At 43.2% G+C, this 17070-nt stretch overlaps 1 protein-coding gene across 3 annotated transcripts in view; it reads right to left on the reverse strand.

Moving 5' to 3' along the window:
• The window catches only part of TANC2 (tetratricopeptide repeat, ankyrin repeat and coiled-coil containing 2), a 238284-nt gene that overhangs the window by 102343 nt on the left and 118871 nt on the right, over nt 1-17070 (reverse strand). For all 3 annotated transcript variants that reach the window (XM_085309950.1, XM_085309949.1, XM_085309948.1), the window contains exon 6: nt 13491-13601. In XM_085309950.1, coding sequence (XP_085166076.1) covers nt 13491-13601 — 111 coding nt within the window. The remainder of the gene's footprint in view (nt 1-13490; nt 13602-17070) is intronic.

The raw sequence follows: 17070 nt of genomic DNA on the forward strand, positions 1-17070 counted from the left end.
CGCGGCACTGACGGGACGCCCCCATGGAGCGCCAACTGAACTATCTCAGCTCTGTTCAGCTTTAGTTGGAAAAGAAATTATTTCCGATTACGCTGTCCTGGCACATACCCCTGCCCTTCCTAATCCCCGTAAGATAAACGCCTTCTCCAAAAMTTACTAAAACTTATTTCCCTTTGCAGCAATGGATTTAGCAGATCAACTTTTACCCACTTGGAATTTGTTGACTTTAATTTCAAAACAGAAGGGCTCCAAACTTGGAGAGCTTTTCGGGAACTGAAGTCTGAGTCAAAACACAGAGATTTACTAGGTGTTTGCACTAGTCCAAGGACTTTAATCACAGCTACAGCCAGAAGAGTGCAAGTAGATTGCAGTGAAGTTCTTATGTCTAATGGTATAAATAATAAAAAGCCACGAACACTCTCAGCTCCAAGAAGCATCAGTGTCTCAAAAGATGGAGTCTGCTTAAAAGGAAAGCAGCCAAATGATCTTTTTTGGGGGGGGAGGGGGGGGGCTAATAAAAATGCAAGTAAACGGTCTTACTTTGCACTGCAAGAACAAATGAACTTGAAAATGAGACACTCAGTCTTTTGTAGCAAGTTTTCCAGATATGTATCTTCAAAAATCGTAAGAGTGAGAATACTCAAAAAAGYCCATGAAAAACACAATCCAATTTTTGCCAGGGTACCACGAAAGCTACACTAATGGGTATTTCTTTCTGCTAATCCTTAATCTTCAGAAGGGACAGGTAACTGTGCAGCATTTTATGACGGAAATAAATAACAGCTTTTAGACAGATGTGAAACAGGCTGTCCTTTTAGATTAAAATGCTATGCATGCTTAGGCTATCTGGCATTTTATCTACYGGGTTTGAAGAACACTGAAAACCATAAATCAGAAATCTGCAGCCTGAACATTGCTGAATGCACAGAGTGAGTCAAAGGCAGAACAGAAGAGAATTAAAGTGTCGCAGTAACTTCCAATTTCCTAGCACTAAAGCCACGGGGGGGAAAAAATCCAAAACCAGCACTAGCCACTTTATATGCATGCACCAAAYGGTCGCTGCTGCACTACCAGGGAAAGCCCACTCCTCAGGGTAAACGGAAAGGAGTCTGAAAATCCAATGCAAACGTGACTTAAAAGCTCTGAAACGGGATGACAAAACGCCAGAAGCACAAAAACACAAATACGAAATGGAACCCTCATCATCTCAAGCCCACGAGGAGCATACRATKAAAAATAAATAAATAAATGAATAAGAAAGAGAGAAAAAAACCTTCTGGATTGAATTATACTGAAATAGATGCCACAAGAGGGGCAGATGGACATCGGATCGAAGGTTAATGAGATCAGGGGTCTGGCGAGCTGGAAGGTCGCTCAGCTCCGAGAGGCCGCGCTGCTGGCGGCGGGAGGGTCAGAAATCTCTGTGGCAGAAAAGCCTTTTTGGGTGGCGATCGAGGTGCCGGGTTAAAAGATCGCTCGACTGATCGGGGCGCAGGAGCAGATCGAATAGCGGCTGAGCAGGAAGGTCTTGCCGGAGCCACGGCAGACGGAGGGAAAGAAGAGCAGAAAAGGTGGTGGAGGATGGAGCAGAGGAGAGAGCAGCTCTGCATTTGGGAGAAAGTTGGCAGAAAGCACTGCAGCGGTTTAGTAATGTAAGAATGACCATCAAAAGTTGCGCTTAAGCAGTTGGTAATAAATCATCAAGTCAAACACTCAGCGCCTTAGAAGCCTCCAAAATACCGGAGGTACCTAAGGCACGYGTTTACTGTTTTAATTTAGCGTCCAGAGTTATATCCGAACCCRAGGCTGCATACCATCTCTATGCTCCCCAGCTATTTTTGCCATCCCTTTAAGGTGTTAACAGAAACTCTTGCTCAACTGCAAAAATGCAAATTAAAAGCATAACAACCTTTGCTTGTCAAGGAATTTAATACCTCTAATCCTCCTTCCCCTTGCAAGGTTCAGCCCATTTTCAATGCTTCAGAAGTGCTCTGCAGTTCACCCTGGAGGTTACTCGATTCCGCCCCTTCAGAAGCATTTCAGCTCTTACCTACGTTTCTGATCCTTTCCAAGAAGGTATTCAAATTATGCAATGTTTTCAAATATTATCACTTTAAAATACAGCAACTTTCCCCCTTTCCTCCAAGGAAAAAAGAACAATGCATCTTTACGCCAGAAAATATTCATTTCTTTTGACCGAATACATTTCCACTTCCAAAACTAGGCTCCCAATGTAATTTAAACTACATTTGAAATCTTGAAATCTCTTACAATAAGTGTCCATCTCGGTGACTTGAGTAACGGTGCATTTGGTGATACCCATCGCAGAACCTGCCTGACTACAAAATGGATTTGTCTTAAAAATCAAAAGTTCTTGAATTAAAGAAAAAAGAAATCAATAATTGTATACAATGAGTGAGCACCTACAAAAGGCCAGAAATAAATGGATGCCGCTTATAATTTTGAATTACATAACTATGATTTTGTCTAAAGACCTTCCTCTCTCTTCTTGTGACCTAAATCTATCCTGTAACTAGGTACATCCGCTTTATATCAGTCTGCATACATCTGAGCTGGACTGGAAAACACTCGCCTCTATTGCAAATCCCTGTAATCTCAGAATTAATGGAAAAGGTTTTATTAGTCTTATGTCCAGAAAAGCGTTTAAAAATCTGAATCAATAAGAGACTAATGAGACTTCAGGCGCGTTGCATCGACGATTCTGCATTGCTGCTCTTCTGTTGCCTAACATTTCTGTGCCAGCAATGGAAAACAGTCCCACCAAGATGTTATACGGGGCAAGTGAAGTCTGGTTTACTGATAGCAAAGTGCCTTCTGCCCCCATCTCCCTAACAAACTGCCTTCCTTGCTCACTGCAGCGGTGCTCGCTGCGAATTCCCAACCCTGGCGTCGGGCTCTCCCACGACTTCCGCAGGCGTCAGCGCTAAGAAGYTCAAACACAGGCAATTCCCTGTAGCCCCAACGTGCGAAACCTGCTTCGCTGCTCACCACGGCCTTCACCTCTCCTTCAGGCGGCCCGGCAGAGAGGCAGCTGCTTTTAGCATCGACCGTTGCGAGCCAGAGATAGGAGGCAAATGGAATTTCAGCGCAAACGGAAGATCTGGTTGAGCACACTTCATGGTCTAGATCTAAAATACTCTTTGAATTCCCATTTTGGAACTGATCTTTCCTAGATTTTCAGCTCCCATTTAAGTCCCAAAGCAAAGGGAATGGGAGAAATGAAAGGACACTCGATGCACTGCTCCCTGAACATAAATAAATGAAAAAAAAGGCTATAATTATCCACAGTGTGAGCCTGAGTATGCGGAACATTTTCTAAAAGCTGGATTATATTTAGACCCCTGAAAAGGTTCCTGAGCTCTTTAAAATACCAAGGACGAAGTGATGGAGGCAGCAAGTCCACCACTGATCTAACTACTCCTTACTTCACAGGTTTGGCATATTACTTTCAAAACATCACACTGATCATAAACACGGGTCAATTCTCCCATCTCCGAGCATTTATCAACCATTATCAAACCCAGCCTGACGAAAGGCCATCACTCTTGAGTAGAGTACTTGTGTGGTATTTATTTTACAGCTCTTTGAACTGAACTTTTATTCTAGACAGGTCTGAGGACATCTTGAACTCCTTTTGATGCAAGTTTTTTTTTTTTTTGATTGAGTCTTACAAAAAGAAAAAGCGCAAACCCTCCCTTCAAACATAATCTATTTGCTAAAATCTGAGCAACGCGTTTAAATGACAGTTTGGATCTTCATTGTGCTATAGCAGGCACATCTCTAATAATCCACACAAACRAGCTTTTTGAATTTCAACAATTGTTCTGCGAACCCTCTCTCATTCCTTCTTACAGGTTTTCACATCATAAATCTGATATAAATCTCGCAAACATGTTAGGTATGACTACCGCTAAGAGCTAGGCAGAAGAGGAGAAGCACCACCCGACGAATCGCAGCGATCAGGCAGCTTCAGTAAGAAGTTTTACTTTTATGATGAAATGTAAATAAACTAACAGCACACACGGAGTCAACTGGATGGCAGTACAGCTTTAGCAAAAGCTCGGAAAAATTCCTCCTAGAATTTTTGGGATGGCTCCAGCTCTAACAGGAATTTTGCCCAACGTGCAGCCCCCCGCAGAGAAGGTGCTTGCAGATCGGGACCACCCGTCCAGGCGGGCAGGCTGCCCGCGAGGAAGCCTCCTCCGCTGTGTTAGCTGGCTCACCAGAAGGTGCAGGAGACTCTCAGAAATCAAGGGCAATCAGCTCTGCTTCCAGTTCAGGTCGTTGCATGAAACTATTACACGGAAACAATTTACATTTTCCTCTGCAAAGACCACACTCACTTCAGCCCTCAGCTGGTCCTACGCAGCGGAAGAGGCTCTGGACAAGCCTTTCTATTGCACCCCATGCAGCCTCAGCCAGAATTTCCACACTTGAGCTTTTAGAGGAGAATAAACAAAATGCAGAAGAGGATTTTGCAAATACCCTTTCTTCTCAGCTTTGCCAAGGTGTATCAGTGCCAAACTCAACTCGCCTATAACAAGACAGAAGTTTAGTAAGGCAAAGCACAACACTTTACTGTAGCTACATAAGCACTGTAAAATGGGAGGTTATGGTTTTGTAAGTGTAAGATGAGGCAACGACAGTATGAAGGCCTTTGGTCTTTAYTGCATCAGATATATTAGCATATTTCTGTAATAAATTTTATTAAGAGTAAATTAAAAATTAAGAGTAAATCAAACGCATCAACAAGCAAAGGCGACACACTAGGGCTCTCAAAGGCGACGACGTGCAAGATGCCAGCTGTCATCCAGAGGACTCCATCACATCAACAAACACGGAGCTGCCTAAATCTATGTGAAAAATTCATTCATATACAAAAACAACCCTGCAAACCTGAGACACRGTACGTTCACACTACCACAAGCAACAGGACCGGGCATGCTCTTCATGTGCTACAAAGTTGAAATGTTCTACCTTAATCCAGTAATGGGCTAAGACACAGYGACTCCGTTGTTCCCAGTACTCATGCAGGCTTTTGTAAAACCATTCTAGGCAGTTTTAACACCAATCACCGACGCAACAGAATTTCCCAGCTTTTTGGTATTATTTTCCAACAAAACGTACACCTGGGGCTGTTGCTAACTGGCATCCCACCAGTGATTAGGGAGGAAAGACCCTGCTGTCCGTGAATACTTTGGCTTCATTTAATACTTTGGCTTCATTTAAAGTGCAAGTCATGTTAATGAAAACCTTAGACCACTCATAACCAGTTCAACCACATCGCCCTCATCGTAGGTAACTTCTATGGCACACGAGCTGCAATTTCCCCTGTATGGTTTGGGAGGCAGTACAACCACGCTGAAGTTCCCAAACAGAGGAACACGCAGGTGATGGCAGGTGATGGCCATGCAGGTAACCTCACCCATCGTCACATCTCCTCTTGTCAGGAAAACAAAACAGATGCCAAGAAGAGAAGAGCACGCAGCTGAGAGCCCGGTAACAACAAGGTCCACGACAGACTTCTCCAGACCGAACGTGATGCGAGTTAATAATGCAGGGCAGCACTAGAGAGAACTGCTTCAGATGCTACCAAGTGCAGTGGGAAATGCTCCCTCAAGTGACAGGGACTCCCTACAGGAACATACAGAGGAGACAGCAGGGAAGAGACTGAGAGAAGACAGTCGAGGATTCTGTGAGGAAGGCTGATCCCAGTTTCAGACTAAAGAGAACAATTTGGAAACTGGACCCTGCAATAAATTACAGACCCACTGGAGGAATCTGAAGATATGGTAGTATAATCAATGTTTTCCAGCAAGGCTACAAATAAATTGCACTTGCAATCTGGCAGCAGGCCAAAATTTCCACGTTTGCTTTCAGAGTAATTATTTTTCAAACGAGTAGGAGCCAAATAATCAGTGACATCAAATGTCAGAACCTCTGCTGAATAATGYAGACAAGRTACCTGCAGGCTGCGGTGCTGCAGCTTGAGCAAACTGTTCTCCTTTCTTCCACGCAAAAGCGCAGCTGCGCTGACCAAGAGAAAAGGACAGATAGAAAGGGAAGAATACTGAGGATCAAAAGCAATTGCACCAAGGGGAATAACATCCACACTGGAAAGGAATAAAGAATACTTGTTCTGCAGTCCGGGAGAACGATACGAAGTCACGGCAACTGGTAGGAGAGCAGAAGTAATGGTGCGGCTTTGAGAGCGCTGCATATTTTCACTTACGAGCAGCTCTCCATAGCATCACTGAAGCCCAATAGTTTTTGGGTAGAAAAGACGRAAAAAAAAAAGCACCTGTTGGACTCATGTAAGTACTAAGGCCTGGGAACCAAGCTTATAAAAGAACTGAGCAGGTTTCCACAGATGCATCACCCCTCCTATCTTTAGAGCTGGTAAAATGAATATTGACTTTTTGCTTCATTAAAAATGTGAAATAAAATAATACTGTCTGAAGACATCCATCTGGGGCGGTGGGGGGGGAACACTCCTCTCCACTTCCTTTAGCCTGTAAGTTATCTGGGAGTAAATATCTGAGCTAGGGGGAAAAAAAAAAAAAAAGTGATAAATAGTGACAAATAGACAAAACCATGGCTAAGAACCGCAGCTACCATTATTTCCTTTCTTTTTACCTCATTTAGTATCCCGATATTTCCACTTATGACAGGCAGAAGGGTAAGGTGAAGACTATCTTCAAGCTAAACATAGCCTAAAAATCTCATAAAGATCATTAGCTCAAGAAATTAAGATGAAAGATCAGGTCTGTATAAAGACATCAGCCGAATTCCAAGCAGGAGCCCTGAAGGTAACTAGAATAGAAATGTTATAAAGACAGGTCAATGCTGCCACTGCCAAGACCTTCAGATGCTGTCATTGTAGCTTACACAGAACATGTGTCAAAGCACATTTAATTCAGTTTGACAGATGTTGAGTGGAAACAGAATTACCAGGAGGTTACCAAAAGCTGAGATGACTTCCTAAATCTAGTATGACCTGTAATACCTTCTTAAAACTGGAAGCATTGAAGTGTTTTTTCCCTATGCAGATTGTGCCCATGAAAGAAAATCAGAGGAACAGTGATTTAGTTTGGCTAGAATTTATACTTTCATTTGTAATTATAAAATTACGAGAATGTAGACTAGTTGCTCCTGTGACACTCTATGAACCCACTAACAAACAACTGTTTCCATCAACAAGTGAACAGCCCTCTGCTAAAAGATCAAGAGGGGCATTTACCAGTTAGGACAGCTAYAAAATGAGATCCTAAAGTAAGAATCGGGAGGAATGGCCTAAGATTTCAGTAGGATAAGATGGAAAACAGATGCCTTTGATGACCAGCTGTAATAAATATTCCAAAAGTAGTTAAACACAAGGCAAGCATGGAGACAGATTTGTTGCCTAATGGTGAAAACACTTCTCCATTCACAAGAACAACTTTTCAAGATGCACAATTCCTTGGTTTGAGACAGGATATTTTGTACCCTGGCAAAATACATTATGTTAGAGCTAAAACAACCTCCAGAGCTGAAGTTGATTCAGACTGAAATTCTGAGTAAGTTCTCTTTGATTAGAAGGTCTAATGACTTTGGTGAAAGATAGGGTGACTCACCTTTCACTACTACTCATGCCTTTGTCCCATACATAACAGGCAATTCTGTTTTACAAGTRCATACTTCTAGGCCAACAAAGAAGTTTAAGATGGAGTAAAATGCAGCTACCTGCCCACAAGGTGGTAAGAGAGTATTTGAGAGTGCAAGGACTGGTGGGACTGCTTTGGAGGTCTGAGTCAGGCAGAGCGCACAAGACCTGCAATAGTTTTATCTACAGGGCCCAGTGGAGCAATCTCTGAACTTACCTAACCAMTGAACTGCCCTGGAATTTTGCTGGCAGAGAGAGCAGGATGTTCCGCTCCCCAAAACAGCTAAGTTGTGCAGTGGTCCTGCGAATACAACCCAGGAACAAAACCGAAGGTGATCCACACCAGCAAGGAAGATGCGCCCTACACACCAGCCTCCTTGGAACCAATTCCTGTCTAATCCTGACAACTTGAAAGCACCTTGCTTCATGTTTTTGTAGCCATACTGCTAGAGTTGTGATATTTGGGAGCACTGGATCAGGCTACCCTTGTTTTAAAAAAGAATATCCTAGCAAAGGCAACTCCTCTGCAGGGAGCCATTTGTTTAATGGAAATTCTGGCTTCCTCCAATTCTGCTCGTCAGCAATGAAAAGAAGCAGCATGTGGAAGGTCTCTCATGCTCCACACACACAAGGAAAAGTCTAATGTGGCCAGTCACGTGTGCTTAGATGGGAAAACAAGGAAGCTTTATACTGATCCTTGTGGCTAAGACCTGAAAAAGAGAGACGCCCATCACTGAGAGTTTCCAAATCAACAGGGCTGGTTGCTTGTGTATGTATTTACTTACTGGCAAGACAGAAAGCTACAGATATTCAATAAGCCAAAATATCAGCACAAAAAAGTTACTGTTTCCCAATAGACAAACTGAGAGCAAGCACTCCTGTTTGACAAGGCAGAACAAGTTGCTATGCTCTCCAAGATCCATCAAGAGTGGCAGCAAAAGGTGTGAAGTTGCAGAAAAGTCTGTAGCTAAAATATCTGCTGTGTGAACCRCACTTCAAGGGCCTTCTAGTTAATGTGCTTTGGCAGTAGCTGCAACATTAAAAAAAATGGAAAGAAAAAAGCCTCTGAGTGATCCAAAATCTGTTTACATGAAGAAYCGTCCATGAAGCCGAAACCTAGGCTGTAAGAGGAGGTTGAATTCTAGTAGATATYAGAAGGCTTGAAGAATACCACATTATCTAAATTTATTTAACAATTAAAACATATAGCAATAGTTTATGAGATTCATCTTATTTCCAGTTCKCTTCTTGAACCTCTCCCGTTTGACCTGAAGGTTCAACAAAGCCTAACTTGTTAAGTCACCCACATCTCTCCAAGCTGCAACTTTCAAGGTGCAGCAAAGCCTATAATCTCTACAGAATGGCAAACCCAATGTATATAATGGCTAATCCCAAACACAGGAACACGTACAAAATGCTAAAAATGCTTTAAGTATTTCTACCACCTTTAATAGMAGCAGAAATTCAGACCAGATGACATAGGGTTTTTTTCAGTTTTTTTTTTTTAGTTTTTTTCTTTTTTCTTTTCTTTTGTTTTAGTTTTGGACTATCAATGCTGGAATTCTTTACAAAGTTGTTTCCACCTCTAAAGACCAGAGCAGCAAACAGCACCAGCCAGTGAAGAGGAGCATGAGAAAAGTCAATTGGCTCCATAGCAACCGACCGACCGAATTGCCAGGACTCTCCTCTGCGGTCAGGCTGGACCACAATGATTTCCCATTCTCTCCAGGTCAGCGGCTTCGGAAACGATGGGACACGGGGAAGATTCACCAGTAAAACTATTTGTGGGGCCACGGCTTGTTTGATTATTCTCTTGCCTTCCTCCCAGTCCATCACTGTCTAACGAGACAGAGGCACGGACGAGGGGCCGATCGGGACACAATGCTGCCCGGGGTTYGCTGGGGGGTTAATTTTTGGCCCTATTGCTTTGATTTTCACCATGAAAAACAAGAGCATAAATCCATTCCACACCTTCCATGTGCATTATACTGCTTGTTAAAGGGCTTTTCCTAACACTCGAGAAACGTCTTGCTGTGTTTGTTGAAGAAGAAAAAGCGCCTGGTTTGTGCAAAACGAAAATCAGTAGTTTTACACAATACAAAGAAAGAAGCAGYGGCAAGCAAACGTCAGCCTCGACGCTTCCTGGAGCAAAGCGAGGGGAGACGGAGCAACAGGATAGGCAACGCTGTGAGGGTACGTTACCTTTCGCCGTTCCTGGGACCGCTRTGCTATTTAACTCAATTATGAATCAAAACAGATGCCTGGCAGCTTAATGGAGATCGAACAAACGTCCACTGACCAGACACGTAAGATTTGTGTCCCAAAATTTCTGAAGAAGAGTCTAATCAAATTAAAAGATAATGTTATAACATACTTTGCCTTTGAAAGCTAATGGCAAGGCAATAAATCACAGAAAACGCGACTGCCCACACTGATCTAACACAAAAGGCAATTACCTGAAAGCACCATCCATCTCAGGCTGTTTCCAATAGATTTCCTGAGCTTTTATAAACAAAACAAAACAAAAACCCCACAGGCATGGTTTAGACCCCATGTTCAAAAGAAAAACCAATTTAAAGAAAAATGCCCTTGTGACAAACAACCAAGGAGAACAAAGTGACCAGGATACTCTTCACTCCATAAACAGTGCCACAACTARAAAATGTGGGCCATTCTCTGCTCTTACTTAAAATAGATTAAATTCACCTCAAAGCATTTAATTGCTTTCTTTGGCATAAGGAAGAATATAGCTCCTAATATATATATTCTTTTATTAACCAGCTTGCATCTTTGCTATGTCCTTCCTACTCCAGCTTCCTTCAAAAGATACTAACCACTTTCTTACGCTTTTTTCCTTCTTCTGATTAAAAAGATTGAGAATGTATCACCTTGTATGCTGATTTGTCCTGCAACATGTCAAAAGAAATAATTCCCAGCACAAGCAAGACAGGCCAAAGCGGGAACAACAGTTGCTCAGGAAACCACCTCCCAGAATGTGCGGAAATTTGCCTGAAGCCTTAAAATAAACATTTTTGCAGTGAGCAAAATTTTCTCCTCGAGGCATCACCAATGGAAATAATCATTTCTATACGCAGAGTAGATAATGTTCTCTCCTCGTTGCTACTTAGTGTTTTAAACTGCCTTTAAGTGTGCAGTTAATTGCATTACTTGCCAGGGAGCGCTTTACAAACTGCTCCACCTGCACTCCATCGCCAGGCTGTAGCGCATCTTCCGTCTTCTTTTGCCTTCTTTCAATCTATATCATCGTGCGTCCAACTTTGCTCCCAGCGACGCTCTGGATTTAACGCGTTGTGTATTAATAGTCTTCACAGGGGACAAGCATTTTGGAGGAGGGCTAAAATAAGTCTGGYATCGAGGAAAGGAGCTGCAGTTCCCTGGAAAACATTGTGGTTACTGGCACTGCCGTAGGCTGTAGCCCAGAACAGGACCAGCTGCTCTTCCCCARCATCCCCATCCTGAGCCGGACGCTAGGACTGGACCCAATGTCTTTCGTCCCTCCCAAGTTGTCCATGTCCTTGTCTTTTCCTTTCTTCTTTACTCCAGGATCCTTCCCCAGCCACCTCCTCCTTCCTAGGGTCTCACCTCCTGAGTTCCCACCAGAGCCCACTCTTCTAACGCAGCAAAACCTCCAGCCCTCACGTTACTGCTGCTTTCACAGCGAGAACGAGGAATGCAGCTGGAGAAAGCATAACGCGTTTCTATCACACAGGGTAAGTCAAACAGCCCCGGGGTGCTGCTCGCGTGCAAGTGCCTCCCTGCAGCTCCGAGCGTGGGCGAGACAGACGGGAGGGACTGGGGCACTGCAACAAGGAAACTGCATCACACAAACTTTCTTCTCTTTCTGAAGAGCTTCAGTTTCAAAAATCAAAAGGAAAAAAAAAAACTCCTTCAAAAATTCCTCCCCACCAGGCTCCTCTAATGCTCCGCAAGCAGCAAGCCTAGCTGCAGCTAGCACAGATCCGCTCTGGCTCTTCGGAATTGGCATACTCCAGACACCGACAAACCCAGGTTTTCCTGCTTGACGAGTTCCCAGACCCCAAACGTGCACGGATACAACAGGGACTGAGGCTTCCCAGCAGCTTCCCCGCCACGCAGACCTTAACCAGACCTCCTGCAATCCCTGACTGCTGCCTTTGCTCTAAGTCCGCACCGTTCCCTAGCATGCAGTGTGACACCTCTCCTCTTCCTAACGATATCGCATTAGGAAACCCCGCTTTTGGATCTGCTCTCCCCAAGAGGAGATCAAAAAGAGCAGATTGCATTGGCAAAGCTGCGCTTCCAGCCGGGGGCTTTGGAGACCTCGAGGAACGCTCCTGCCCCTTCCCAAGAGGGTGGCGAGCGTGGCCGGGGGCGAGGGGCAGCGCACGCGTSAGCACGCCTGCCGCACGCACACGCGGCGTCCACCGATGCGGAATTTATTCTTTTTAAGGTGTATTTACCATCCAAGCATAATTCTCTGAACGCCATCATAACAACTTTATAATTATTAACGATTATGAACGCCRCAGTAGAAGCTCTACAGCAAAAAGAAGAAAAAGCTGCAACAGCAAAATTTTTAATTGTAATTCACGATCACTGGTAAAGAACGAGCGCTGCAACCGTGGCCCCAAAGGAGGCGTTCCCAAGCACAGGGACTGTCTTTCCTGAGACATCCCCCTCTTTCAAACACAATACGCTACGGAAAGCCAGCTCAGGATTTGGACAACGTTCAGTTCCTCCAGTTGCAAATATTCTTTAAGCTCACCACCCACAGCAATAAATGATACCCTGATTTCAGAGAATCATTTATCAGCAAGACCGTTCCTGCCTCAGCTACAGTTTGAAGAGCAAGGTTTTGTACGTGCACGTGCTCTTTGAAAGCGTTCGGCAGCCTTTCGTCCCAACAAAGGCCAGCGCGGATCGAGGGTCCCTTTGGTTTAGAAACAAGTGAGAGCCAGAGGAGGAAAGGGCAGAATCTGGCCAAAATTTCAAAGCCACGTTTCCTGCTCCCTTAAGCAAGCTCCGGTCGCAGCCTGCTCCGAGTGTAACACCTCYGGCACAGCTTCCCAGCCTTCCCCGCGTTGCCAGGCAACTTCGCCGAGTTCGGAAGAATCAGGGAAACGATAGCGACTTCTCGGCGAGATGCAGCTATATAAAGATTTAATGGAATTCACACATCTGCATGAGGGCTGTCTGAGCCTGAAGATATTTATGCAACTGCCTGACCGAGGAGTTGGACAAATAGAGGGTTAAGCCGGGGAGAGACACGACCCACTTCTATTTATGCTTCAACCCGTGTTCTCCAGAGGTCTCCAGCAAGACGCATGCTTTTAAGAGCAATTACTACAGGATACATAAACTGCAGCCTAGTTAAAATATATATATATATATATATATATATACACACACACACATTTAAATATATATATATTCTTAGCTGCAGGAATAAAAGATCATGTTGTTTCATATTAGTCGACTTAATGATATTTCTGAACTGTGTTTTTCTTCCAGCATCTCTGAAGACCATCATTTAAAATCAAATTTGAAAGATGATGCCTATTGGATCGCTTTTATCTACTTAAAATCAACTTTCTACATCTTCAGAGTTATTCTTTGGGGAGAGCGGCCACGAGGTTACTCTGGAGCCCGCACAAAATTGTAAGCGATGAAACTAAAAACGTATCAATTAGAAACAGCTACTTGTTCAAGTTCCCAAGGCAATAAAACGCGGCTGGGGAAGGTCCCGCCAACCAGCGTTGGAACGGAGGCGCTGCACGCCTCGCGGAGCTGGAATCGCCTCTCCCCCTCCGCGGGCTCGCGGGCTTACCGGCGCCGTACGCATCGACGTCCAGCTTCGGCGCTGCCGAGAGCGTCGGGGAGCCGAGCTCCGACTCGGGGATTCGAGGGCTCTCAACAAACTTTGCTTTCCTCAAAGGGGCTAAGGAGAAGGAGAGGTGGGGGGAGAGAGAAAGAGAGGTCATGAGTAAGGGAAATAGCAGGCAACAGATGGAAGCACTTAACTAAACGACACTGTCAGGCTCATATCAGGTTACCGATTCCCCCCACCACGAAAAAGAAAAAAGTTATCTGCATTCTTTACGGAGGAGATGGCGCTTGTTAAAACCTTCAACCGACTCTACGGTCTTAAAGCGTGCAAGGATTGAGGCACAGTTCTCGATACTCGAACACTTCCTTTTTTCTCTTCCCACTTTATGGAAGAGTTTTTTTGGTTTTTTTTTGTTTGTTTGTTTGTTTGTTTGTTTTAATAGGAAGCAAATGAGCCTGGCAACTACAGGCCATCAGCAGCTACAGAAAGGCTGAGATCGTGAGTAAGTGGAGCCCGCTGAGGCTCGAGACGCTTAACTCTGAGTAACTAAAAGCAACGCAGAAATTTCGTGTTCGGTAATTGTTCTCTTTGAACACAAAATTTCAGCTTCAAAACTGAATGCATTCTGTATGGCTGAGCAAAGAAATCTGGCATTCAGTACAAATGATCAGACTAAAATGAATGCTGCCTAAGACAAAAGGCAGCACTTCACTTTTATCCTTGCAAACTCAGAAAAAATTCAAGTGAATTAAATTACAAAGCAGGGGAAAGATAAAATTCTAGCTGTAACAAAACAGTATTGACTACTAGGGCTAGAGAAATGTGATTTTGCTGCATATTAGAGCAGTTGCAATTCTGAAAGACTCCAGGTTCTGTGCAACATTTGTTTATAATAAAATAATAATTTATAAAACTTACGTTAGTAAGTCTTTTTTAACAAATATTCTCGTCAGACCAAAGAAACAGAAGTAAGGAACACATTAGTATTTGCAGAAATTCTCGTATTACATTTCAAAGGAACCCCTATGCCCATTAAAGCAAAAGACTAATTTGAAAAGCCTCTCTAAATACCGTATTGTGGGTCAGCGTGTTTCATGCTTCGCTGATTTTTAACATAACAGCTTTGATTTACATAATTTCTATTTATATATGTCCTGCAAAATAAACTTGGGATCCAAGGCTACGGACAGCAGGAATGTTGGTTCTCAGGTATCTCCTGCAATAAAAGCTCAACAGGTCACGTTAGGACCTCAGAGGCAGCAATAAATCTCGTGCTGCTAGGGAGAGTGCACACCGCCAACGTGGTGTGCCTTGGCTGGAGAAAAATCAGCCGGTTTCAGGATGAGGAGGACAAGGCAGTTTACTCTCACTGGCTGAGCTGATGCAGGAGTGATCACAGGTATTTTTAAAAAAGGAGAGGGGAAAAAGGCAGATTAAGATTATGCTATGCTATTTCCAAAAGAAAATCCCCACGAGAGCACATACATGCAAGGAATTAAATGCCACACTCTCTACCAAAATGCTCTCTCTACTACAAAATTACTCTCACCATCTGACCCAGGAGACCCAATCTGATAAGAAAGAAGGTACTCTGTTATCATGCACAAGAAAACGTTAGATGAATATTACGTATACCTAAAGCACATTCACCTCTAGCTTCTTCACCGCCCCGTGTAACGTGAGCCAGGGCAGGAATGGGAATGTGCGATAGAGACAGGCTGGTGTAACCTGATGCTTAACGTTGTTAAAGTACAAACACACACGTGCATAAATCTATCAGCCTGCAAACTGGCCAGCGCCGGCAACAGAATTATGAATAACAATGACCACATGCCAGGTACTCATACAATGAAAATGTGTAAATATTAAAGTTATTACTGTCGCATGAAAATAGTTTAGAATAATAATTCTGCACGGACCATTTATTATTATGTCTTTCACAGTTGCAGTTCTAACAACTATGCTTTCTCAATTGTTTCACCATGGTCACAGTAAGAGTTGTTTTTATAATCTCTAAATTAGAAAGAGCTCATCTTTTGTTTCTTAATCATTGCTGGTTAACACTAGAACCATAAATCATCTGATGCAATAGAGAACTTGCACAGGTCTCAGCTTAAGAGATGTTAAAGACTGCAATGGGAGAGTCTACAGCTTTTTTTTGCACTAAAAACTGAGTTAATAACCCAAACAGGAAGGAAAAAATTATAAAAGCAAGGAAAGGGATGAGGATATTGACTATGATTTTTTTTTGACCATTTGAGAAATGAGAACCAAGTCTTCTGAAGATCCAGAACCTGCCCACTTGGGGGGTTTACTCCAAATGACAAAAGAAGGAAAAAGCTTAAAACCAAGAGCAAGATGATGCTGTAGTTATTCAGTTTAAGAACATGTTTTAAGCTACAGTTGATCAAAGACTTTTCTTGTTCTTTTCTTAATAGTCCCTAGGTAATAAATAAATAGCTAAACATTCATCTTTGCTTCTGCAGAACCTCAACCCCTGTGGTCTTTGTCTCACAACCCAACAGACCAGACTGAACATACTCTGTTTGAACACAGCAATCTCCCATTTCAGCAGGGGCTTTACTGATGCCCCTATTCTGGATCTTAGCTCCTCGATGACAAACCAAACCGCATCTCCCAATATCCACTTGATTAATTCCTGCCTTCTCCAAATAACTGGCCTAGGACAGCAGAAGTGATCAGCTCAGGAATTCGACACACTCGTCCATCAATTTTCATTTTGAGGACAGTGGAAAACTTTAGATTATCATCAACACGAGCAGTGCTTCTTGCACTGCACGTTTAGTCATACATGCCAGTTGACAGCATTGACTTTATTTTATTCCCTAAAAAGTACGACCTAAGTTTTGAAAGCCTACGTTATCACTAGACAAGATACTCTAAATCAACATGGCTCAAAAACAACGGTTTATTTTAAAAGACTCTCATCAAGATAATCTCCTCAGCATAATGGCACATCAGGAAAAAGCCACAAAGCAGGAAGTTCTTTCATTTTAGCTACTCCTAAACCTTAAACAGACAAAAAGCCCTCCTTACTCATATGTCACCCGATTACATGAAAGGAGGATTTTCACGTAAAATCCTGTCTCCCTTCCAAATGAACATTATCCCGACAGATTCATGTTCAGGTATTAATACTCTACTGGAGTAAATAACAAATGGAAATGCCCTAAATTCAGAAGTCTGTTTCACCATTTTTTAGCCAAACATTGAAGGATAATATCAACCCACTAATAAAAGTGACTTCTCGTGCACAGAAGTTTGTGTATGTCGTGATCAGCTTTCCAAAAGCATGGTGAAATCTTATGATCAGCGCCACAGGACAAGCATTTGCCACATACTATAGAAGTTAACAGAAGCAAGAAAAAAATCTTTAAAGTATTCTACACTTGCTGCTGTCCATTAGGTCTCTCATTTCTGTAAGTCTCGCTCTACGACAGACTGTAGGCATTAAACAGCACAAAACTGTAAGCATCAAAATAGCCTCTCCTGTTACGATTTTCAGAGCGGGGAACAGTATTTCTGCCACACTAGTATATTTCTTATGACTCTGGAAGCT

Source organism: Rhea americana, unplaced genomic scaffold, assembly GCF_003343005.1.
Source record: "Rhea americana isolate MKP2758 unplaced genomic scaffold, rheAme1 scaffold_308, whole genome shotgun sequence".
Taxonomy (NCBI): domain Eukaryota; kingdom Metazoa; phylum Chordata; class Aves; order Rheiformes; family Rheidae; genus Rhea; species Rhea americana.